The 22,726-nt window shown below is 58.9% G+C and overlaps 1 protein-coding gene across 1 annotated transcript; it reads right to left on the bottom strand.

Moving 5' to 3' along the window:
• Window positions 1–8,951: 8,951 nt before the first annotated feature.
• On the bottom strand, window positions 8,952–12,698 carry CDX2 (caudal type homeobox 2). Its single transcript, XM_075727647.1, has 3 exons — window positions 12,206–12,698; window positions 9,794–9,939; window positions 8,952–9,119 (listed from the first exon to the last, which is right to left on the bottom strand). Exons 1-3 carry the CDS (start codon window positions 12,696–12,698, stop codon window positions 8,952–8,954), a joined length of 807 nt encoding a protein of 268 aa, XP_075583762.1.
• Between the last annotated feature and the right edge of the window lie 10,028 nt (window positions 12,699–22,726).

Below are 22,726 nucleotides of genomic sequence, written 5' to 3'. Positions count from 1 at the left end.
GCTAGCTCAAGCCAAGAGCCAGCTGTGGACCATGCTAACCATTTACCAACCCAGCTGATTAGGCTGCAGTGCCCAGGAATATTCCCTAATACTTTTGGATTTATTAGGACAGATGTAGGAATTCAGCCCTGCCTTTTCTTCAGTGGCTCATCAAGTGGGCATCTTGACAACAGCAAGGAAGATTTCTGTTATCTGAGCAGGTTCTGGATGACTTTAGAAAATTTCCATTACAGTAAAGAGATGCCACTTTAGCTTGGCTTTGTGAGACAAGTACTCTGCTCTTGGGTTTTGATGTTGTAGGGTGCCAGAGAAGTGAGCAGCTGGGAGCCAGTCTGAGAGCCTCTAAACCAGGACTGACTTGAATTTGAAGAGCACTGCTCTAGGGATCTGAGTGCATGCTGATTTGGGAGAAAGCAGAGTCTCATGTCTTTCATACAGGGAGTGTGATGTTCACAAAGGAAAAATATACTGAGCAAGACTAAACATCAGAACTGTTTCTTTAAACATTTAAAGCCAGATAAAACCACACTGCTGATTCCTCCAGCATGAATCATCAATTTGTGCTGATGTGCTCCTAACAGTTCACACCAGCCCTTGCTTTTCCCTGGGCTGGGAAGAAGGGACCCGTGGCTGAGCAGGCTGGGTGACCAGGGAAGGGAGTGGCATGGTGGCACACCATGAGGGACCTGGCTGGAAAGGAGCAGCGGCTGCTGGGGTGTCACTCTTTCCTGTCTTTTTTTTTGGGGGGGGGGAGGGCTCTGTGAGCTGCCGCGGTGCATTTACTTATGCCCCTCTCAGCAGGGTCTCCCTTTGCTCTGGACCTCAGAGCAGATCACAGACTGGTCTTGGCTTCCCACTGACCACAGGGACCTCAGGGGGCACAGGCAGCTGCCAGGTTGGAGTGTGTGGCACTGCTGCCTGCACTGGCTGGGTCTGGGCTCCCTCTTGGTGGGGAGGCAGCAGGTACTGCTGAGGAAAGGGGAGCCAGGCATCCCCCTGCCCCCAGGGGCACTCGGCACTGCAGCCCCAGCTCTTCCCCTTCCTGCAGTGGAAGTGGCCTCGCTCCTTAAATCTGAGACAGGAAAATTCTTTCTTGCCTTTTCTTTCTCATTCTACACTTGAATTTTGCTGTCTCATGCATAAGGGGTCAGACCAGCATACTCATGTGATGGCAGCTCCCAGCCCGTAGCATCACTTTCCTAGGCTGAGAGGGGAAGGAGGTGGGTTTTCAGGTGCCCATGGTAGGATCCCTGAGGAAGGATGTGCACAGGAGGAGGCTGAACACTCCCAGCCCCTGGACCATCATGGACTTTGCTGGGACTGCTGAGCCCTTGCTGTGTCAGCCCCAGCTACCCACAGCTGCTTTTGTTGGCTGTGTTTTCTCACCCCAGTTCAGGAGCGTGCACCCACAAGCAAAGAGATAACGTAGGGCATGCTTTAGCGGCAGGAGCCGTCGGCAGAGGCCAAGCCTCCAAGCATGGAAAACACCCTTGGAGCCACAATAGGATCTTGGTGAGGGAGTGACTAAGAATGAAAGAGAGGTCCAAAGCTCTGCTCCAGCTTTGGAAGAGCAGGGTATCGTTACCGGGAACAGAAAAAGGATCATGTTTCCAGATTGGAATCCTGGAGGAAGAAATACACTTCTGATAAGAGAAGGTCGCCTTTTCTTCTGAGTCACTACATTCCTGGGAGTTGTTGCGCAAGATGTTTTTAGAGATCCCGTTTCAGCTCACCGTGGTTACACCGTCCAGCTCTGGGGCCCTCAGCACAAGAAGAACATGGACCTGTTGGAGCAGGTCCAGAAGAGGGCCACCAAAATGATCCGAGGGCTGGAGCACCTCTCCTACGAGGCCAGGCTGAGAGAGTTGGGGTTGTTCAGCCTGGAGAAGAGAAGGCTGTGGGGAGACCTTATTGCGACCTTCCAGTACTTAAAGGGGGCCTACAGGAAGGATGGGGAAAATCTTTTTAGCAAGGTCTGTTGTGACAGAACAAGGAATAATGGATTTAAACTAAAGAAGAATAGATTTAGACTAGACATAAGAAAGAAGTTTTTTACAATGAGGGTGGTGAAGCACTGGAACAGGTTACCCAGGGAGGCAGTGGAGGCCCCATCCCTGGAAACATCCAAGGTGAGGTTGGATGGGGCTCTGAGCACCCTGATCCAGTTAAAGCTGTCCCTGCTCATGGCACGGCGGTTGGGCTACATGACCTTTAAAGGTCCCTTCCAACCCAAAGCATTCTGTGATTCTATGATTCTATGATCTATATGTGCATATAAGCATCTTGATGGGGATCAAAGAAGATCTAAAAAATGATCATTATTGCCACAGAAAAAATATGCTGCACTTACTACACATGAAAAATGAGTGGGTTTATTTTTTCTATTGTTACAGTTTACGATTCATAAAGTGGCACATTTTTCTTTTGAACAGGAATAATTTTTTTTTTTTGTATTGCTGATAGGAGGTGATTCTCACCGAGCGCTAATGTAAATTCCCTGTCATGTTCCTAAATTTTACAAATAACAAAAAAAAAAAAAAAAAGCCCTAGATTAGGTGAGGACTGGAATTTCCCTAAAATGTAATTGAAAGCTTGAGTTATCTTTAACGAAACCTCAATAGCTCTTTATATCACTTCTGCCAATCTGTGAGAGGGATTGACTCATTTTCAAACTGTGGGAAAAAGGAGGAAAAATCTTGGATGCTAGTGTCTTTTGACTCCTGGTTGCTTTAGGAGTTTAAATTCCTTTGGAGGCTCAGAAGGCCTCTGGTGTCCATGTCTTGCCCATCTTTCCCTCGAGGTGTCTAAATGCAGAACTGTGATCTTGGAAATCCTGAGATCCACCTGATCATGGAGGCCCCTGAATCACGCCCCTAGTTTCCAAGGTTTCAGTTTCGCAGCAGAATGTTCTCCAAGGCCTTGCTTACAAGCAAGCCCTTGTCAGAAGCCCTAACTGGCCTTTCTGCTGTCACTCAGGGAGACAAGGGAGCAAGTCTTATAGCCCTGAGAGATTTTTCTGTTTGCATGGTCAGACCATGGCATGGAAAAATTAGATCACAAGCAATCTCGGTTTCCAGGGCTGAAAGTTTGTCTTGTTTGCCTGCTGAGGAAGGGACATTCTGCAGCGAGGAACATCCCTTTCCAAAGAATGCCGCAGATAAGGCAGCTTTTCTCTTACAAAGGTCTTTGGCTCTATGCAAGTTATCTGAAGGACAGGCTGTGACTCTGTGGAAGGCAACAAGGCATGTCAGCAGAACAGGATCTGACTCAAAAGCAAAACTACATGAGCTTGCAACAGCTGCCAAAAAATACCTGGCTGACTAAGGGAAGAAGAATGCTGAGAGCAGGAAAGGTCCATGTGATCTGTTTGGCTTGTTCTCTTCTTTTGGAATAGCGCTATAAGGGCGGCTTTCTTTCCAACCCTGCCTGTTACAGCTGGAGCTGGAGCACTGGGAGGCAGATAATGAGTCCAGATGTTATATTTGGCATCTGTCTAGCTGTCTTCAGTCCAGCTCAAGTGCTAGGGATCAGCAGGTTGGAAATGAGCAGTTAGAAGTTTAAACTAAAAGAGGGTAGATTCAGTCTAGATGTAAGGAATAAATTTTTTATGATGAGGGTGGTGAAACACTGCAGCAGGTTGCCCAGAGAGGTGGTAGATGCCCCATCCCTGGAAACATTCAAGGTCAGGTGGGACGGGGCTCTGAGCAACCCGATCGGGTTGAAGATGTCCCTGCTTATTGCAGGGGGGGTGGCCTAGATGACCTTTAAACGTCCCTTCCAACCCAACCCATTCTATGATTCTGTGAAGCACACAAAGCCTTTAAGAAAGTTAATGATGCACTTTTATTAATTTGAGGAATTTAATCAAAACCTCTACTTTGACCAGTAGGTTAGATATTACATTAGATAAATTATCTGTTATAGATAGATAGATTATGATATTATGTTAGGTTAGATATTATGTTGGGTTAGATATTATTATAATTAGAGGAAATCAGGAAAAAAAGGAAAATTATTCCTGTTACCTGCCATCTTGTCAATGGTTAATTGGACTGGGACCTGCTGGATGCCACAGATCTGTATCTAGATATCCACGTGAACATGAAATGAGAATCTTCCATGAGTTTTCATCCTCTCTTTTCCCATACTTCCCATACTTTGAAAGCATCTGCAAGGGGATCCAGTGGGTGTCATCCCAAAACAGACAATTCTTCAGTTTAGAAATACAGGGCTAGAAAGGGATTCCCTGGCCTCTGACTCCAGTCTCCTGGCAACAAACTATTTGTTTTAGGGAATAGCTCAAATTTTTCCTGTCCCTTTGCAAGTGAGGGTCTGTCCCCATCTTTCAAGGAAGGTAAGTTTGACTTCTGAAAGAGCCAAAAACTGAGAATGGCACTGGGGGCATTGCAGAAGCTGAGACATTAATTAGAAGAAACTGCTTGTGTTCGCCTGAGTCACAGGACAGCAGAACATGCAAGTGAGAAGGAAGCAGCTTCTATTCATCAGTGAGGAGAGAGGGAATGTCCTACCACCACCGAGGAGCTCAGCTGGAGCAAAGCCTGGAGAGCTGCTAAAGTCTCCAGAGGAGTCTGGCCCCATCTGTCCCCAGAGGTTCCTGAAACTTCTCTGCCATGGCTTTCACGCAGTAACAAAAGCTGTTTTGCTAGGGAGCTTCCTACCATGCACCTCCCTGGCACTTGTTCTCTGCTGCATCAGGCCACCCGTCCCACGCCTTCTCGTGCCAAGGTGGCCTTGTTTTCTTGCCGAACTAGCTGTGCAGCTGGACGTGCCTTCGGCAGACTCGTGTCCTGCTGACTTTCCTCTCAATTTACAAGCTGTTTGTTCCTGGAAGGCCTCCAGCGCCACTACTTTGGCATCAACTCAACTTTTGCTTTCATCTGTAACTGCTCTAAACTGCAGCACATAGCTGCATTACCCGGGTGGGACCCAGGGGAAGTATTTGGTCATGAATTTTGGCTATGAAGCATTGCATCCAGCAGCACTATGTCAACAGAAGTGTAAACTCCATGATTTCCTCTTCCACTCCAGCCACTGATGGAGAGACAAAGAGAAACCTATGGCCTTGCACAGCCCTTTGGAGCCAGGATTCAAGTCGCCCATAGCAAATCCCCCTCAGTTTCTGAAGGATGGGCTCTGCCCTCTGTTATATCACTGGGATGTGTGCTTCTAGCCACTGCTTCACCCACAAGTGGGAACAGCCTGCCTCACCGAAGCCACTTGTGTGGGCAAAAAGCTGGGGGGTGGGGGAGTGTCTCTGAAGTTGTTGCTCACTGCTGATTTCAGGTATTGGTTTTTTACTTTATATAAAGCTTACTGTCTTCATACTGCAAACCGAGAGTGCTCACCTATCAGGCTGAGGATATATAATGTGCCCCCAGAAGATGCTCAAGGTCAGAGAAAGCAGACATTTGCTTTAGATGCCATCCAAGTCCTTGAATGACCCTACTGTTCTCCCCATAGTGGGCTATAGCACATATGGTCATTTCCTGCCCAAAACTCAAAGAGATTTCTTGAGAAACTCTTATATTTGGCTAAGAGCTAAGCCAAGAGAAGTGATCCTAAGTGCTTTCTTGTTGTACGGTGATAGGAGCAGGAAAATATGTCAAGAGAGGGAGAGGAGGGGTCTGCCGTCCTGCAGTCTTGGGGCCAAATATTCTGATTTCATGGATTTTACCCAGCCTGGGCAGAGGGTCTCTGAGGACACCCACTCCAGCCCCTGCCAGGCAAGGTGCAGGGGCTCTGACCCACTGTGCCCCGCCAGTCTACCTTGGCTTGCTGCTGCAGGACAGTGGGGAGCTCTGTGAGGGGTGAAAACACCCATGGGTTGGATGGGGGGTCACCACAACCAGCTCACCTCTCCCAAATGGTGCTTCTGGCTCAATGTCATGATCCAGCCACTGAATTGATCCAGGTGCCTGTAAATATCCTCCCCAAATGAACAAGATATCCAGTTTGTGCCTTTTTACACTCTTTTATGGTGCATGAGGAATATAAAGGAAGCCGGAAGGTTGGTGGCTTATTTGTTTGAGGATGGGAGGGAAGAAACATTTGAAATTGGGTGTGGGTATAGTTTGCTTGCTTGGTTCCTTTTTACACTGAGAAATTTGAGTTCTGTAGTGCCATGGTCAAGAATTTGAGGAGAGCTCAGAAAATGAATGTTTGCTAGCAAAGAGGGAAAGAGATCTGGAATGAGGATGTTTAAAATGTGTTGTGCTTGTTCATATGTCTCTAATGAACTTTTTGGAGACATGAAACTTTTGTGGAAATCAAGCAGTTCACCTCAGCGGGGTCAACTCTTTTTCTCAAAAGTCCTACAGGCAAGAAAGAGAAATTTTGATACTTTCAGCATTAAAACCAACCAGGACCAACAGGAACTGTCCCAAATGTTGCTGTGCCTGAGCTTCTGCCAGGAGTGGCTGTGTGCCACCACTGCAGTGAGGAGCCCTGGGCTCTGCCAGTCCTGTGCCACCACAGCCATAAGGGTATAGAGAAATGCCAGGAAAACTACGCCAAGCAGCACCTCTTACACACCTAGATTCTTTGTGATTAATTTACTTATTGACAGCTTTTCATAAGTCCGTGGTCATCTTTTTTCACACTGCTATTAATTATTCCTGGAAGCAAATAAAAGGGCCCACTGATATCTCTCCCTCCCTCTTGCTGCAGCCAGCTTTTCCTTAGGGAGAAAAAACTTGTGCTCGTTTGCAGTGGGACAATGCCGACTTTTGAACCTCTAACCACTAAACAAACAAACCTTGTGCTCTGCTCCACAATCCAAACAGGGTTTATTGACAGGCGTATCGCAGCAACCCGTAGCAACTCGGGCAGCAGCCGGGCCCAGGATCAATGCCGCGGGGGTGGCCCCGGGCGCCAGAGGGCACCCTCAAAGGGACGGCATCACCTGGGGCTGCCCACATCCCGGCTGCCGGCATGGCCACTGTCCCCCAAGAGCTGTCATGCTCTCTTGGGGAGAGCGCCGAGGAAGGAGTGGGTCATGCAAAGCCCTTTTAACTCAGCTGTCCCTGGTGAAACTGCTCTCCTCTGGTTTAAAGCTGGTGCTGCAGACCCAAGCCCCTCAGTCTGGGTGCTGCTCAGCTTTAGGTGTTCCCAGGGACGCAGCTCCTCCAGAAACACCCAAGGACCCTTTAGAGGCAAAGAAGGATGGATCTGTTTCCTGCCTCCCTCTGGTCCAGAGCGAACCATGGACATTGGACCCAGCAGGATGTGGTGTGCGTCAAGCCCACGTGCAATGAGCGTAACCGCCTGGGTGCTGCACCCATGTCTCCTGGCCAGACCCACTTCAGAGACTAAGCACAAGGCAGAAAATCAGGCAGGTTCCCTGCACTGGAGGTGCTGCCTCCCACCATGGTCTTCCCCAAGCGCAGGAGCCCTGGACCAGGTTTGCACGGCCACACGTCCGCTGTCAGCCTGCCAGCCAGCACCCAGCCCCTGGCTCAGCAAGCCACGGAGCTACATGTGGCCAAAATGCAGCACAGAGGCTTTGGGGCTGGTGCTCACCGTTTCCCCAAGCTCTCCCAGGCAGAGAGAGCTACCTTGTCCATGGGGCCAGGCCCTGGCAAACCAGTCCTCCCCATGGAGTCCTGCAGATCCTGCTGGCATTTGGCTTTGACTTCCAGCAAAAAGATGAAAACGGGGTCAGCAAGGAGAAAAACAAAGTGTCCCAAAGAAGGCAAACGGAATATCTTAAATAAATTTCCTGAGAAAAATGGAAAAACATGGGGCCAAACACTGGAGTAGTCAGCCGTCCGCATGACATGTTTGGGGTTGGATAGTGCTCCCATCCCTGCTGGGGCCCAGGCCCACACGAGCTGGTCCCACACCCAGCCCCAGGCACCGGCTGCAGCGAGGCTGCCCCAGCCCAGCTGCACGGCCTCACTTCTCGGTGGGGTTTTGACCGGCCGTAAGTAAGAAGTACACACGGCAAACAGCTAGCGCGGTTTGGCCAAATCAGCTGGACTTTTCTTCTTTTCATCTCCAGGCTGGTGAGTCATTTGACATCTCTGTCCTGGTCCCCACCATTTAACCAGTATGTGGAAATGGGCCACAGCCTGTGCAAGGTGGGCTCTGGTACAGCACAGGGCTCTTCCAAGGACTTCTGCTCCTGGTGGGGCTGCGATGAAGCTTACATAAAGTTGATAAAACCAAGAAGAGTTTGGAAAACTAACTGGAAGAAAACTCCAAACAAGCCAAAAATTGTAGGGAGGTGAGAAGCAGCTCATAATTTAACCAACAGGACATTGCACATGCAAGCAAGTCTCCTCACTCCAGCATGACGGGACACCTTTTTCAGCAGAGACTTCATTCTTCCAATTTCTCTGCACTGCGGCTAATAAATCTGGCTGGATGACTATCAGCACCAGATTTATGGGCTCTTTTACAAGTGTCTAACATTAAGCAATTCACTTCTGAACATTTAAACAGTGCCTTATCTTGTCTGCTCTGGCCCTTAGGGCAGGATGAACATTTTGCATATTTAGGGTTACAAGAAAAAAATAAAGTAAGATGTAATAAAATAAAAAATGTGCTTTAATTTTTTTTTTTTCCCCTCTGTTAAAGTTCAGCGTTAGCCCAACAACATTTCTAAGGTCTTTTGGACCAATCCCTGAGATTCACCGGGGGTGGACTGGCAGGCAGTGCCCCCCCTTTTATCTAACAAACTCCAGGGTAAAAAAACCCCACCCAAACATAATAATAATAATAATAATAAAGCGATGGCCACGCTTCCCCCAGACGACGAGACACTTACACTGTACATCTGTACACACGGCCGGCCCCCCGGGGCGGTGTAGTGCATAGGCGGGGGGGGGCCGCTCCCGCCGTGCCCCCCCAGCCCGGCCCGGCCCGGCCCGGCCCGGCCCGGCCCCGCCGCGCCCTCCAGCAGTCCCTGCGCCGCGGTCCCCCGGCCGCTGTCACTGGGGGACGGCGGGGCCCAGCCCGGTGGCGGCCGCCCCCGCCGCCGGACCCTGCAGCGGGGCACCGGGGCTGAGCGGCTCCGCGCCGCCGGGCTGCGCCTGCTGCAGCTTCTTCTTGTTGATCTTCCTCTCCTTCGCCCGCCTGTTCTGGAACCAGATTTTCACCTGCCGGGGTGGGGGAGGACAGGGGAGTGAGGGGGATGGTTCCCTGGGGACGTCCCCCCTCCCGGGGGGCCCCCACTGAGAGCGCATCCCGGCCCCGCGCATTCCAGCACCGCGCATCCCGGCCCTGCGCATCCGGCCCTGCGCATCCCGGCCCCGGGCATCCCGGCCCCGGGCATCGCTGCCCCGGGCATCCCGGCCCCGGGCATCCCGGCCCCGGGCATCGCTGCCCCGGGCATCCCTGCCCCGGGCCTCCCGGCCCCGCGCATCCCTTGCCCTGTGCATCCCGGCCCCGTGCATCCCGGCCCCGTGCATCCCCGCCCTGTGCATCCCGGCCCCGCGCATCCCGGCCCCGCGCATCCCGGCCCCGCGCATCCCGGCCCCGGGCATCCCTGCCCCGCGCATCCCTGCCCCGCGCATCCCGGCCCCGGGCATCCCGGCCCCGGGCATCCCGGCCCCGGGCATCCCTGCCCCGCGCATCCCGGCCCCGGTCATCCCGGCCCCGCGCATCCCGGCCCCGGTCATCCCGGCCCCGCGCATCCCGGCCCCGCGCATCCCAGCCCCGCGCATCCCAGCCCCGCGCATCCCGGCCCCGCGCATCCCGGCTCCGCGCATCCCGGCTCCGCGCATCCCGGCCAGACGTGGCGGGCGCGGGCAGTGTCGCTCGTGGGACAGACCTGCCTCTCCGACAGCCCCAGGTTGGAGGCCAGCTCCGCTTTCCTCCTGATGGTGATGTAGCGGCTGTAGTGAAACTCCTTCTCCAGCTCCAGGCGCTGGTGGTCGGTGTACACGACGCGGTACTTGTCTTTCGTCCTGGTTTTAACTGCGGAGAACAAAGCCGGGGGTGGGAAAGCCGAAACCAAAGGGCCTGGGTGGAGCAGGTCCCGGCGGGTGCAGGGCGAGCAGGATCCGGCCTCCCCGCCTTCCCGCTCGCCTCTCCCTGCCCGCGGCTGTACTGAGCACAGCGAACAGTGGGGAGAGGAGCAGTTCCACAGCTCCTTGGGGACACGGGGCAGGGACCCCGGGCGTGCCGGCCGTCAGGGCAAGCCGAGCGCCGGCTCTCGACCCCGGCCCCCCCCCCCCGCCCCCCCCGCCCCGCCGCACGCCCCTGCATTGCGCTGGGGACACCTTTATTGTGCGCTTGCTGTTGGCTTTCGGTTTTGTTTTGCCTTCCCTACCGAGAGCAAACTTTTTACAAGGAGCAGGGAAAAGGGAAAAGAAAGAAAAGCCTCGTTCAGGGCACGGCGGCTTCGTTTCTAAACGAGAAACACCCATCTGAGCGCGGAGAACCGGGAGCGGCCGTCGGGGGTCCCTCGGGGCCCGGCCGGGCTCCGGCCCGGCTCCCCCCGCTTCTCTCCTGGCTGTTGGCGACTAAAGAGACTGCTCGGTGACCCTGGTAGCGCGACGTACGACTTAAGCGCTCAAAAAAAAAAAAAAAAAAATAAAATCCCAAACCAAAAAACCCAAACCCGAAAAACCAAACCCAACGAAATCCGAAGGCGAAAGCCAGCGAGCGGCCGGCGAGCGTGCATCGCCGCAGCCGCTGACCTCCTTTCTCCCGAGGGTTTCTTGTTTAACTGGTTGTGTCCCCGGCCCTCCCGTTCCCCAGGGAGCCGAGGCGGGGAGCCTCTGCCCCCAAGGTGCTTAATGGCTAGCAGGCTGACTTTGTTCAGGTAAACTCTCTGCAAACCACAACAAAAGCACCCTGTAAAGATACAAGCCTGATCAGAGAAAACTCCCCAGAGCCAGTGAATAGGGAACACAATCCCAAACAATGCAGGACAAGGAGATCTTATCAAAGAAAAACCCTTCTCAAAGCCTTAATGACAGCCACATTCTGTTTGAATTACCACTACTGAACAAATGGCGGCAGGCGCTTTCATCCCCCCAGCCCTGCACATTAACATAAACACTGGCTCCAAAGGCAGAATTTGAATGGAGACAAGGGACCGGCCACCGCCGCACAAGCCCAAACTGTGGGAACACCACGGGCTGCTGTGGGAAGCGCGACGGGTCTGGGAGAGCTCCGCCGCCATCGCCACCCGGGGCGTAGCCGGTGCCAGCGGCGGCCACCGGGGCTTCCCCCGGGGAGCGGCGGCCGCGGGCGTGGCCGGGACCCCCACCCTACGCCGCCCGGGGAGCCCCCGCCGGCCCCGCCGTCCGTCGCGCAAGGCAGGGGATGAGAGGGGAACGCCACAAGTCCTTATTTACTGCGAAAGTCGCCACCCTTCTTTTTTTCGGCCACTATAAATATAGAAAAAAAAAAAAAAAAACCCAAAAACAAACCTCAAAAATAAAAGAATAAAGGAAAAAGGGGAGCCAACAGTCGTGCAAGGCGTGTATCAAAGCGGGGACCCACGCTTCTCCCCTGGCAGATGCGGGGGGGGGGGAATAAAAAAGAGGGTCCGGGGGGTATTAACATCACAAGGGAGCGCGGCGCCGGCCGCCGCCTGCCCCGTGCTGCCCGCCGCAGCCGCGGCCGGCCTCCCGCCGCCGGGGAGCGGGGGGGCACGCCCTCGCACCTCCCGGCCCGGCCGGGGGCGCAGCCCGCAGGGGTCGGCGGGCAGCCGCAGCCGCCGCTCGGGAGGCCCGGTCTGACGGAGAGCTTAATAAAGGGTAGGCGCCCAGTGACTCAGAAACGAATGCGGAGCGACGCCGGCCGATGATTTATATGACTATAATTGCTTATAAAAATCTTCTAAGTGGCTATAAGCGGAGGAAGCGGAGCAGCGGGAGGAAGAGCGAGCGTTTCCGCGGCATCCCGGGCCATTCCGCCCCGCTCCGCCGGAGCGCAGCCCGGGGCACCCTCCGGGGCCGGCGGCGGCTGCTCGGCGGCGGGGAGCGGCTCCTGCCGCCGCCCGCCCGGCGCCGCGGCGGGCCCGGACTCAGCAGCGCGGCCGCGCTGTCGGCTGAGCCCGGCAGCCCCCCGTTCTAGCGGGGCCCGGCCCTCCGGAGGGTCTGTTTAGGGGCGCTTTCCCCCCTCGCCGCCGCCTCGCCCGGCGCACGGTGACCCGGCGGGGGGGGGGGGGGGGGAGCGGTCGGCGGGGCAGCCCCCTGCCCGCCCGCCTCCCACCCCCGGCCGCGCTTACCCTGGCTGCTGAGCGGGGGCTGCGCCGGCTTCCTCATCCACTCGCAGAGGCCGCGGCGCTGCCCGCCGGGGGAGAGCGGCTCGGGGGCGGCGGCGGCGGCGGCGTTGAGGGGCTGCATGACCCCGGCGGAGCAGTGGGGCGCGGGGCCGGCGTGGTGGTGGGCGTGCGGGTGGTGGTGGTGGTGGTGGTAGTCGGCGGGGCTGTAGGCCATGGCGGCGGCGGGGGAGCCGCCGTTGAGGCCGTGGACGGCGCCGGCGGCCGGCGGTGCCCCTTGGCCGTAGGCGCCCCAGTCGTCGCGGAGCGGGGCGGCGTAGGGCGCGGGCCAGGCCGGGCCGGGGGACTGGGCGCTGTCCAGGTTCACATGGTAGCCGCCGTAGTCCGCGTACTGCGGGGCGCCCACGAAGTTCTGCGCCGCCAGGTTGAGCCCCCCCGAGTGTCGCACCGGGCCGGGGTACATGGGCCCGTCCTTCTCCAGGAGGTAGCTCACGTACATGCTGGCGGGGCCCCGGCGGCGGCTCTCGGCATGCTGCTCGGGGCTGTGGCAGCGGCCCGCCTGCCGCCTGGGGACGGGCCGCCCGGGGCGGGGAGGGGGCAGGCGGAGGGGGCCGCGGCCCCGCGCTGCGCTCCGCGCTCCCGGCTCCCGGTCCGAATCCAATGGCCGGCAGCACTTACATGATTAACGATTGTTTACAAGGCTCTATTAGTAATGGCCCAGACACACCAAAGGCAGGTGACGTGGAGAGGCGCTGGGTATATAGCTACTACCCCTAAAAGACGATTTGCATTTAAAAAGATAAGGAGAGGGCAGCGACCTGATCACAGCTAAATATTCAAGCCTTTATTGTTTAAGAGCTTCCTCCTTCCATTGCAACCTGGTGCACTTTAACCTCCAATCACAGGTTCAAAGGATGAAATCAAGAGACTTGCAAAAGACAGAGAGGGAGATCTAAGGGCGAGGGTGGGAATATGGGAGCCGTGTATCGCGGCCGATCTGGAGGCAGCACTTTAACCAGCTCTTCTCCGTGCCGGGGCTGGAGGGGGGGGGGGGGGGGGGGGGGGGAAGGGGCGGAGGAGGAGGGAGTTTTGATTAAAAATCCACAAAGCCATTTTGTCGTGGTTGTTTTAAGCAGCAAAGCCCACCGCGACGGCCTACCGCTTTTTCTAACGCGCTTCCCACCCGCTCCCGCTCCCACTCGGTCACGGGCGATGAAGGAGAGGTAAGAGGAGAAATTTTCCCCACCCCCCCTTCCGAGGGCGCTGCCTCCTTCCCCCCGCGTGTGCCTGCAGAGCTTCGAGGTCAGGCGCTGCCCGCCCTCCCCGCCCCAGCCTGGGCCTCGCTGCCGGGAAGGGACGAGGGCAAGGGGTGCCTTCGCCTAAAACACCCGCTGCCCTCGCACCCGCCGCTGGCGCGAGGCCGGAGCACCTCTCCTCCCGCAGGGGCCTGGGGACCGAGCCAGGGGATGCCCCCCCCCCCCCCCCCCGAGGGGGGAACCACCCGCCTCCTCCCGGAGCCTGCCACCTCGGGGGCCGATGCCCTCGCTGGAGCACGGCCGAGCCCACGGGGAAGCCGGCGGCTTGCCCCTCCACGCACACTCGCTTTTTCCCACCCCGACGCCTTGGAAACCCGCTGGAAATGCTGGCCCTGGAAGGGCGGCTCCCGGGCAAGAGGCAGCCGGCTCCCCCGGCCCAGCCAGCCCCCTTTGAAGAGGCGACCCCCTCTCAGCTTCCCCCCGCCGCTTTTATGCTTTAACTTTTCACCCTGAGCGGGGACAATGCGAGACAACCTTTGCATATTCGCATCTTTTCCCATGACATAGCGAAGAAACCTTTCACCCGCCGAGAAAAAAATGGATGGGGACGGGAACGTCCCCCCGTTTTCCCAGCACGTTTCGCCGGAGCAGCGCAGCCCCGGCTCTCCCGGGCGCTTGGGGCGGGTGCGGCTGGGTCCTGCCGGGGGTCCCCCACGGGTCACGCGTGTCCCGGGTCTTCCGTGAGAAGATCCGCGTGGCCGTGTCCCAGGGGTATTTTGCCTTCCCCGTGGGCGGCTGTTCCGCAGACCGAGGAGCGTCCCTCCCTAGGTGGCTGAGACGGGGCGTTTTGCAGCCGAGGGCGGATTTCAGCCCTGCAAGAGGCAGATCTCCCCATCCTCGCTCCCTGAAAATCTCCCTCTCCTTCCCCTCATTCCACCGGGCCCTTTCGTGCTGAGCGTGGGGCTGCCCCGAAGCTATGCTTTAACCCCAGTAGGAATAATTCAGCGACATCTCCCAAAGTATCCGGGAGGGTCCCGTGTCAGTGGCCCTGGGGGACCGGGGCGCTCAAGGGGGGAAGGACGGAGCATCGCTCCCCGGGAAAGGGCCACGGGCGGCCCCCTCGGAGCCGCTGCGGGTACCCCGGCTGCGAGGAACGGGGTGCCCACACCCTGCACACCGCCGGTAATGCAGTGCCTGCGCCCACACCGTCGCCTGTCGTTCGCAGACTGTCGCTGACGGCCGCGGTTGCGACCTTACGGTAACAGCAGCACAACAGCAGGGATGCGGAGACGCCTGCCAGCCGCCTTCTCCCGAGGGGATTCCTCTCGCTGCTGCCCATTCCCACCATCACGCCCTACCCCTGCCCCGCCGGTGGGGTAACGGGGAGAGGGAGCGGGGCTTGCAGCCCCCAGCGCTCTCTGAGCGGGAGACTGAAATGTAACTCTGGAAAAGAAGTGCCGCGTCCCTTCGCTGTAATCGCCTCTCCCGATAAGCACCGACACAGCCGATCTATGCGGATGTGAATTTGATGACGCCATAAATGGAGGAAAGGGCCATTAAAATGACAAAACTCTGAACATATTGTATTAAACCGCACCAAAACCCTGAAAAACTCCGAACCAGCCCCGTTCGGTGTCTAAGGCTCCATCCATGAATCCCTGGCAGGCAGGTGGCAGCGCTTTGGGGCGAGACCCGACGCCAGCCCGGGGGGAACCGGGGGCTCGGGCGGAGGAGCGGGATAAGGCTCGGCGGCCCCCCGGCCTCGCAGCGAGGGCACCGCTCCTCTCTCCCCCGGCCCGGCTCTGCCTTTGCCCGTCGGACAGCGATCCCAGCTGCCCCCGGAGCGCGGGGAGGACTGGGCAGAGCCGGCTCTGCTAGCCCTGTCCTCCCCGGGGCGGGCGGCGAGGGGGGGACGAGGCCCGCCCCCCACGGAGGGATGCTCCGGAGCACCCCCCGCCGCCGCCGCAGCGCTGCCCCCCGTTCCCGGCCCGCCGCAGCCACCTGCCCGGCTGCTGGGGCGGGGAACGCGCTGCCCCCCGGACCCTCTTGTCTTAAAATAAAAGGGATCCCGAGCCGCCAACACCCCGAGCCTCCGTGCCTGGGGGCTGGCCGGGCTTCCTTTCGTTGCCACCGGGGCAGGAATTGTGCCCCCTCTCCCCCCCTCCCCCCGGCAATGGGGGTTTCCTGAGGGGACTGGGGAGTTGGGGTATCTCTCTCTGCTGGGTTTCCCCTCTTTTCTCCCTGAGGTTCTGGAAGCGGCGACCAACGCGGGAGGCTTCCCGAGCCGGCCCTGGCAGCTGCCCGCTCCTTCCTTGCCTCCGCCTCGGGGCTTCCCGACGGCTCCGGCCCAGAGCCGCAGGCCCGGGAGAGTAGGGGGGACCCCGGGACGGGAGCGCGGGCGAGTCCCTGCTCCCTCCCCTCCCTCTTTGCTTCCTTCGTTTTTTCCTATTTCATTAGATCCTGAGCGGGGAAGTGCGATCCAACGCCTCTCAAGCTGACATGTGCCTGATAGGGGGTACCGTTTGCAGGGAAATATATTTTTCTTTAAAATGTCTTTAAATTCTTGTATTTAAATTTTCTTTTCCCCCCTCCGTCCTGATCCCTGTATTTTCACCGAAGGGCTGTTTCACCCGTGGGTCAAGCCCCGGCAGACGCCGGGCTCCCTGCCTATCCAAGGTCCAGCCCCAGCCTTACTTCTTGAGCTGAAATAATTATTTCCGAGGGGATCTGCCTGCCCGGGGGGGAGTCAGGTCAACGGCGTGATGGCGTGAGAAACGCTGGGGGCAGAGCGCTGCTGCCCGCTGCCTGCTGCCCACTGGCTGCTGCCTGCTGCCCGCTGCCCCGTTGCCCGCTGCCCGCTGCCCCGCTGCCTGCTGCCCGCTGCCCGCTGCCCGCTGCCCCCTGCCCGCTGCCCGCTGCCTGCTGCCTGCTGCCCCGCTGCCCACTGCCCGCTGCCTGCTGCCTGCTGCCCCGCTGCCCACTGCCCACTGCCCGCTGCCCCCTGCCCGCTGCCCGCTGCCCGCTGCCCGCTGCCCGCTGCCCACTGTCTGCTGCCCCCTGCCCCGCTGCCCGCTGCCCCGCTGCCCGCTGCCCGCTGCCCACTGCCCGCTGCCCACTGTCTGCTGCCCCCTGCCCCGCTGCCCGCTGCCCACTGTCTGCTGCCCCCTGCCCCGCTGCCCGCTGCCCCCGCTGCCCGCTGCCCGCTGCCTGCTGCCCCGCTGCCCACTGCCCGCTGCCCGCTGCCCCCTGCCCGCTGCCCGCTGCCCGCTGCCTGCTGCCCCCGCTGCCCCCTGCCCCGCTGCCCCCCTGCCTGCTGCCTGCTGCCTGCTGCCCCGCTGCCCGCTGCCCGCTGCCCGCTGCCTGCTGCCTGCTGCCCCGCTGCCCGCTGCCCGCTGCCCCGCTGCCCGCTGCCCCCTGCCCCGCTGCCCCCCTGCCTGCTGCCTGCTGCCCCGCTGCCTGCTGCCCCGCTGCCTGCTGCCCGCTGCCCCGCTGCCCGCTGCCCCTGCCCGCTACCGGGCCCTCGGCCCCCGGGGAGGCGGCAGCCGGTGCCCGGCTCTGGAGCGGACACCTCGCGTCGGAGCCGGCGCTCACCGTCGCCTCGGGCCCCGGGGCTGGCTGCGGGCTAACGAGGCGGGCAGCACAGCCCGGCGACCCCCGTCCCGGACCAGAGACCTCCCCGTAAGCCCCGGGAAGGGCCGAGGGCCGTGCAGCCCCCGCGATCCCTCCTCCACCGACTGCACCCCCTTGCAGGCACCTTTGCGGGGATGCGGATTCACCATCTTTATTCCTGATAGTTTTCGGGCTTAAAGAATTTATTTTTCTGTCACTTAGGAGAAACTCGGGGTGGTGGTGGGGATCTTCCCCTCTCCCTCACCTTAACGACACGGAACGGGGAGCTTTGTTCACAAGGTTAAAAAAAAAAAAAAAAAAAAAAGCCTGCTTGAAAGCCCTTTGGTGGCCGAGGAGAGAGAAGGGAAGAATCGTGTGTTAGTTAGTCCGACCTGTGGAATTTATGACTCCCCCTAAGCACAGACATGATAAGGACTTAGAAAACATCTTGGATCTTTTCAAGCCGGCAGCCCCCGAGGCTTTGATGTAGATTACGTTGCAGAATAACCCAATACTTTTATCGTGGGGTTGATACTCGGCTTGTTTAAGCACATGCCTCTAGGAGCGGGTTAGATGCTAAACGCTCGCTCCCGAGAGGATTCGCGTTGCTGGGAAGGAAGCGGAGATGGGGGGTGAGGGGGGTGGGGGGGTGGCACCTTGTGCCAGCCTGGGGCCCCGCCGCCCGGCGAGCCCCGGCCCCGCTGCCCCGGCCAGCCCTGCCTCTTCGCACAGGTGCTGTCGGGCCGGAGCTCGCACCGTCCCGGCTCCCCTCCGGGAAACAGGAACGGAAGGAGGGAAGCGGGGGAGGGAAAAAGCCAAACAATGCACCAGAGGCTTCCTGCAGCCGCCGGCCGGCGGGGGTGTCCCCAGCCGCTCGGGTCCAGTGGCCAGCCCCCCGCGGAGAGACGGTCGGTGTGGCCGGGGGACACACACCAAAGGCTGACCCCCGTCGCGCTCCCTGTCCCCGTTTACACGGGCTGGGCGCTGCTCTGCTCCCGTAGAAGTCGCTGGTGCACCGCGACCGGAGCCCCCCCGGGACACCTCTGATGGCCGGTGAAATCCAGCCTTGGCTGGCTTTTAATGTATTTATTTATTTATAAAATACCCTTTTTTTTTTAAAGGCAAGGGGAAGGAAAGACGCTGCAGGGCGCCCCGGGCCGCGGTGCACGCCCCGGTCGCCTTTCCCGCCGGTGCCCGTACCCTGCTGTCATGTCCCGCCTGGGAATGCCGGGGCCCGATCCGGTCACGGCAGCCGTCGGTCACCCGCAGCGCGCACCCGCGGGGCGGCCCCGACGGTGCGGCCCCGGCCCCGGCGTGCGGCGTGCGGGGGCCGGGGGGGGGCCCGCTCCCGGGGAGGGAGCCCGGGGCTCGGCTGTTATCGCCCCCCGCGCCCCGAGGACACCCCCCCGCCCCACACGGACGCTCCCCGGAGCACGCAGGGCCGCTGTTATCTTCCTCGGTTCGCAGCCCGGCCCCGGCGGGGGGGGACGTGGTGGGAGCGCGGCGCTCCCCAGCCGCACGCTTTCGGCTTTGCAGCGAGGCACAGCCGGGTCGGGCTGGGGACCCCGAGGCAGGGGTGCCCCCCGGCCCCCCAACCCTCGCCTAGAGCCACACCACTCCTGGGGAAACCGCAAGCCCCGGCCCAGCTGGCTGGATGGTGCCGCTCTTGCGCGTGTTGACTCCCACGCCAAGCAAAACATCGAATTCCAGCTGCAAAATGGTTTGCACGCGTTTGCCGCCAGTAAGCCCCCGGGCTGTCCCCTCCACGCCCCACGGGCAATATAAAGGCTGGGATCCTCATTGCCTTCCTCACCGATTCGTTTCCTACAACTCCCAGCTTTGAAATGTAACCTTGGCGGGGAGGTGATGCACGCCCCGTGGCCATGGCCTCCCATACATCTCGGCAGCGCTAGTCCTGCTGATTTATCGCCCAGGCAAGACGCTGTGGGGTGGCTGCCCCATACCACCACCTCCCTCAGCCTGTGTTTCGCGGCAGACCCAATCCAGCAAACCTGTTCAGTCAGCAAAGGCACAGGATGGCTCTGGCCCGCGTAGATGGTTTGCTGTTTGCGAGGTCAAAGGTTTCAAAGGCCATAACTGTACACATCCCTGCAGGGCCGTTGGTGTTTTGTGGATAATATTTTGTGTTTGGCAATGTGGTAGTCCAAGGCAGGGAGGTGCCGAGTGCTTCCGTGGCCTGGCAGGGAGCAGGCTGAAGCTCCCACATAGACCTTTGTTTATTCTGGGGCTGTAAGAAGGCAGGAGAAGACTCTTATTCCTCCATGGGCAAACCTGTTCCCTCCAAACCAAACAAAAAACCCTCAGTCCTCTTGGCTCCAAAAAGAAACTGGTGCCTGACTGCTCTCCACCACCTCCTGTTTGCCCCCAGCTGTCTTCTTCTGGTTCCTGGGAGGGAAGAGTCATCTCACCCCATTTTTTCCTGGTCTGAAAAGAGGCCCCAAAAGGAGTGAAAGGTAGGGCCAGGGCCCAGATCTCAGGGCCAGGCTCCTGGCTGTGGCCCACACCGCCATCCTCTGGCCGCTCTTTTCGCAGCTCATCTTCTGGGGACCTGCCCCGGCTCTGCCTTGGGTTTAGCTCCACAGCCCCTCTGCACCTGGGACGCCCCCAGCCTGCTTCCCCTGCCGCAGCAGGCTTTTCCAAAGGACATTGCAGTCCACATCAGGTAGGTAGTCACTTCTCTAGGAGAAATAAGGTGGAAACAAGGGATAGGCACCTCCTTCCTTTCATGATCTGAAGGATGGCACAGGTGAGACTGGAGGTCTGTGATTAGAAGTAATGTCCATCCAGGCTTTCTTCAGCTGGAAGACAGTGATGTCCCCACGGCACAGGGCATGGAGGGAGGGGAACCCTAGCATGGCCGGAAGAGGCACCTCTGGGCACATAAGGGCAGCCACAGCTGAGTGTCAAAGCTTAGCTGCACTGCAATGGATCATGAGAGGGTGTAGGGAGCACGCAGCAGGACGAGTGGGTCACTGTCAGGGTCTCCCATGGGTTTCCACCCCAGCTAAGCAGTATCTAATGAACCAAACCCCACCACAGTTTGCATGTGCCTCTGTGGAGGTGGCCACAGGAGCACCACCACTTTTCCACCTGTGTGCAGAACACAGGTCTTCAAAATGCCTTCTCGGCTGAGATCTGATCCAGACTGTGCCCCAAGGCACCTACACTTCTGCTAGGATTGTTGCTCTGTTAGTTTTCCAGCACAGCCTTAAACCCCCAAATTTTAATGTGCCAGTGACCTGTAAGGCAGGATCCCTGATCTGAGCAGCCCCCCTGTTTTATCTCATCCACAGGAAACATGTCAGCCAGCATGAATCCAGCCCAGGTCTCAGCCAGCCTGGCTGGGAAGGACTCCTTCCGCACCACACCATAGCCCAACGTTGGGATGCTCACCAAGGGTGAGAAGGAGCTGGGCTCAGGTCCCACCTCTTTCTGAAGTGATCTGTGGTCTTCTCAGCCACAGGTCTGGGTGGGTCTTTTTGTGCCTCTTTTTAAAGCTGTTTTACTTTGCATGGCCTACTTAATTAGTCATTGATGAAGCAGGGAAGGAGGCAGTGACTCATTAGTGCAGCGGTGCATTTAGCTGGGAGGAAGGAGCCCTGTGCCACTGGATACTTCATCTAGTTCAGTGTCTGGGAGAAGGGGGCTGAGATTCGGTGTGCCCAGCTGCATGGTGAATGCCCACATCTTCAGCCTGCTCTGATTTCTGCACCCCCAAAATATTTCCCAGCAGAAGTGGGGACTCTTAAAAATGACATATCTGCAAATGGCTCTGTGGGCAAATATGACCTTGGGTTTCTCCATCACCTTTCACGTATCTCTGTGAACATGTGGACTGAAAGCCACTGCTAGCCTGCATGACACTTCTGGTTCAACGCACGATTAGCCTCAGCTTCTCCAGGAGGGACCTCAGAGAGCCCGTCCCAGGTATCCCAAACCCTACAGTGAGACTTGTGTTGGAGAAGCACATCCAGTTTCTCTGAACCGTATGGAGAAGGGCCTCCTACTTTTTTAGTGTCTGCTGCCTGTGACACACGGGCACGGTTGTTTGGGAGACGCTCTGAGGGAGGGGGCCGACTGGTTCGCACTGGTACCTGGCTCATCCCGCCAGTGCTGCGAGGGTTTTGGCTGTGGATCCCCTTTGCCCGGCACCACCATCCCCAGCCCTGCTCCCCCGGCTCTCCTCTAGCTCTGGCCCAGACACCGTGGCTGGCCCAGGTCCTTCTGCTGAGCACCAGCCCGGCTCCTTGGCCCCTCTCCACCACCCGCTCCGGCACCGGGCTGCCCGACAGCCGCGGGCAGGCGCCGGCCGGGGCAGCCGTGCAGCGCGGTGGCGGAGCTCCCCTAGCGCCGGCTGCCGCCGCGGGGCCCGGACGGCGCCCGCACCCCGCGGCCACCCCGCGGCCACCCCGGGGCCACCCCGCGGCCATCCCGCGGCCATCCCAGGCCACCCTGGGGCCACCCCGCAGCCACTCCGTGGCTACCCCACGGCCACCCCGGTGCCACCCCCCCCGCGGCCATCCCGGGGCCACCCCACGGCCATCCCGGGGCCACCCCACAGCCACCCTGCAGCTACCTCACAGCCACCCCATGGCTACCCCGCAGCCACCCCGGGGCCACCCCGCGGTCACCCCGCAGCCACCCCGTGGCTACCCCGCGGCCACCCCGGTGCCACCCCCGCAGCCACCCCGCGGCTACCCCGCGACCACCCCACGGCTACCCCGCGGCCTTCCCAGGGCCACCCCGTGGCCACCCCACGGCCACCCTGGGGCCACTCCGCAGCCACCCTGTGGCCACCCCGGTGCCACCCCGCGGCCACCCTGCGGCCACCCCGCGGCCACCCCACAGCCACCCCGCAGCCACCCCGTGGCTACCCCGGTGCCACCCCGCGGCCATCCCGGGGCCATCCCGCAGGGAGGTCTCCTCGGGAGCAGGCTGCAGGCGGTGTGCTTTGGCAGGGAAAAGGGGAAAGAAAATTGGGGCTGATTCCTCAGCACGTCTGGTCTTTCAGTTTGGCTTGTCAAATATTTTATCCTGGTTCTTTCTTGCCTTACTGCTAAGAAGGAGAGTGCTGCGTCCTTTGCCTTTCAGCACTGTCAACTGACCTCAACCCCTTCTGTTCCTCTGCTTCCTGGCTTACGGATTACTGAATCTTTGTCAGTCTCTACCTGACTTAATGCATCTAGTTTAGACTAATGGCATCTCTGCTGGAGGTCTTCAAACAAGCTTAACTCTCCCCATTCACTACAGGTGGAATTTAACACTTTCTCCAGAGAACCTGCTCTGGAGGCACAGATTAGGGGTCTGGATCCTAACAAGAGAAATGTGGGCATTTTCCTGCAAGAATCATGAATTTGCTCCTTACAACAGCACTGGCTGTGTGGCTCTGCATAAACCTCAGGAATGGACCAGCACTTTGCTAAGCTGTGTTGGAAGCATCCCAGAAAGGAAATGTGCTCCTCAATGATACTATTTTTAAAAACTGAATACCTCCTGTAGCTTTGTTCCACCCCTCTCTGCTGTGTGGAGTAGCAGATGCACAAGGCTCCACGTGTCCAGCCCTTACAGGAGGGTCTTTTTTCTGATTGTACTTCTTCACAGGGTGCCACGTTGGCCCGAGCTGTTTTTCACATGTGCATCA

The sequence above is a fragment of the Pelecanus crispus genome, chromosome 1 (assembly GCF_030463565.1).
Source record: "Pelecanus crispus isolate bPelCri1 chromosome 1, bPelCri1.pri, whole genome shotgun sequence".
In the NCBI taxonomy this organism is placed as follows: Eukaryota; Metazoa; Chordata; class Aves; order Pelecaniformes; family Pelecanidae; genus Pelecanus; species Pelecanus crispus.
Note: the sequence above shows the minus strand (reverse complement) of the source record. Positions and strands in the feature narration are given on the sequence as shown.

Bases quoted from the DNA above. Each gene is read 5' to 3' on its own strand.
- CDX2 (XM_075727647.1), bottom strand. From the start codon at position 12,698: ATGTACGTGAGCTACCTCCTGGAGAAGGACGGGCCCATGTACCCCGGC. The intron at 9,940-12,205 runs GTAAGCGCGGCC...TGTTCTCCGCAG, and splicing joins GCCCCCGCTCAGCAGCCAGG to TTAAAACCAGGACGAAAGAC. The intron at 9,120-9,793 runs GTCTGTCCCACG...CCACCCCGGCAG, and splicing joins TGGGGCTGTCGGAGAGGCAG to GTGAAAATCTGGTTCCAGAA.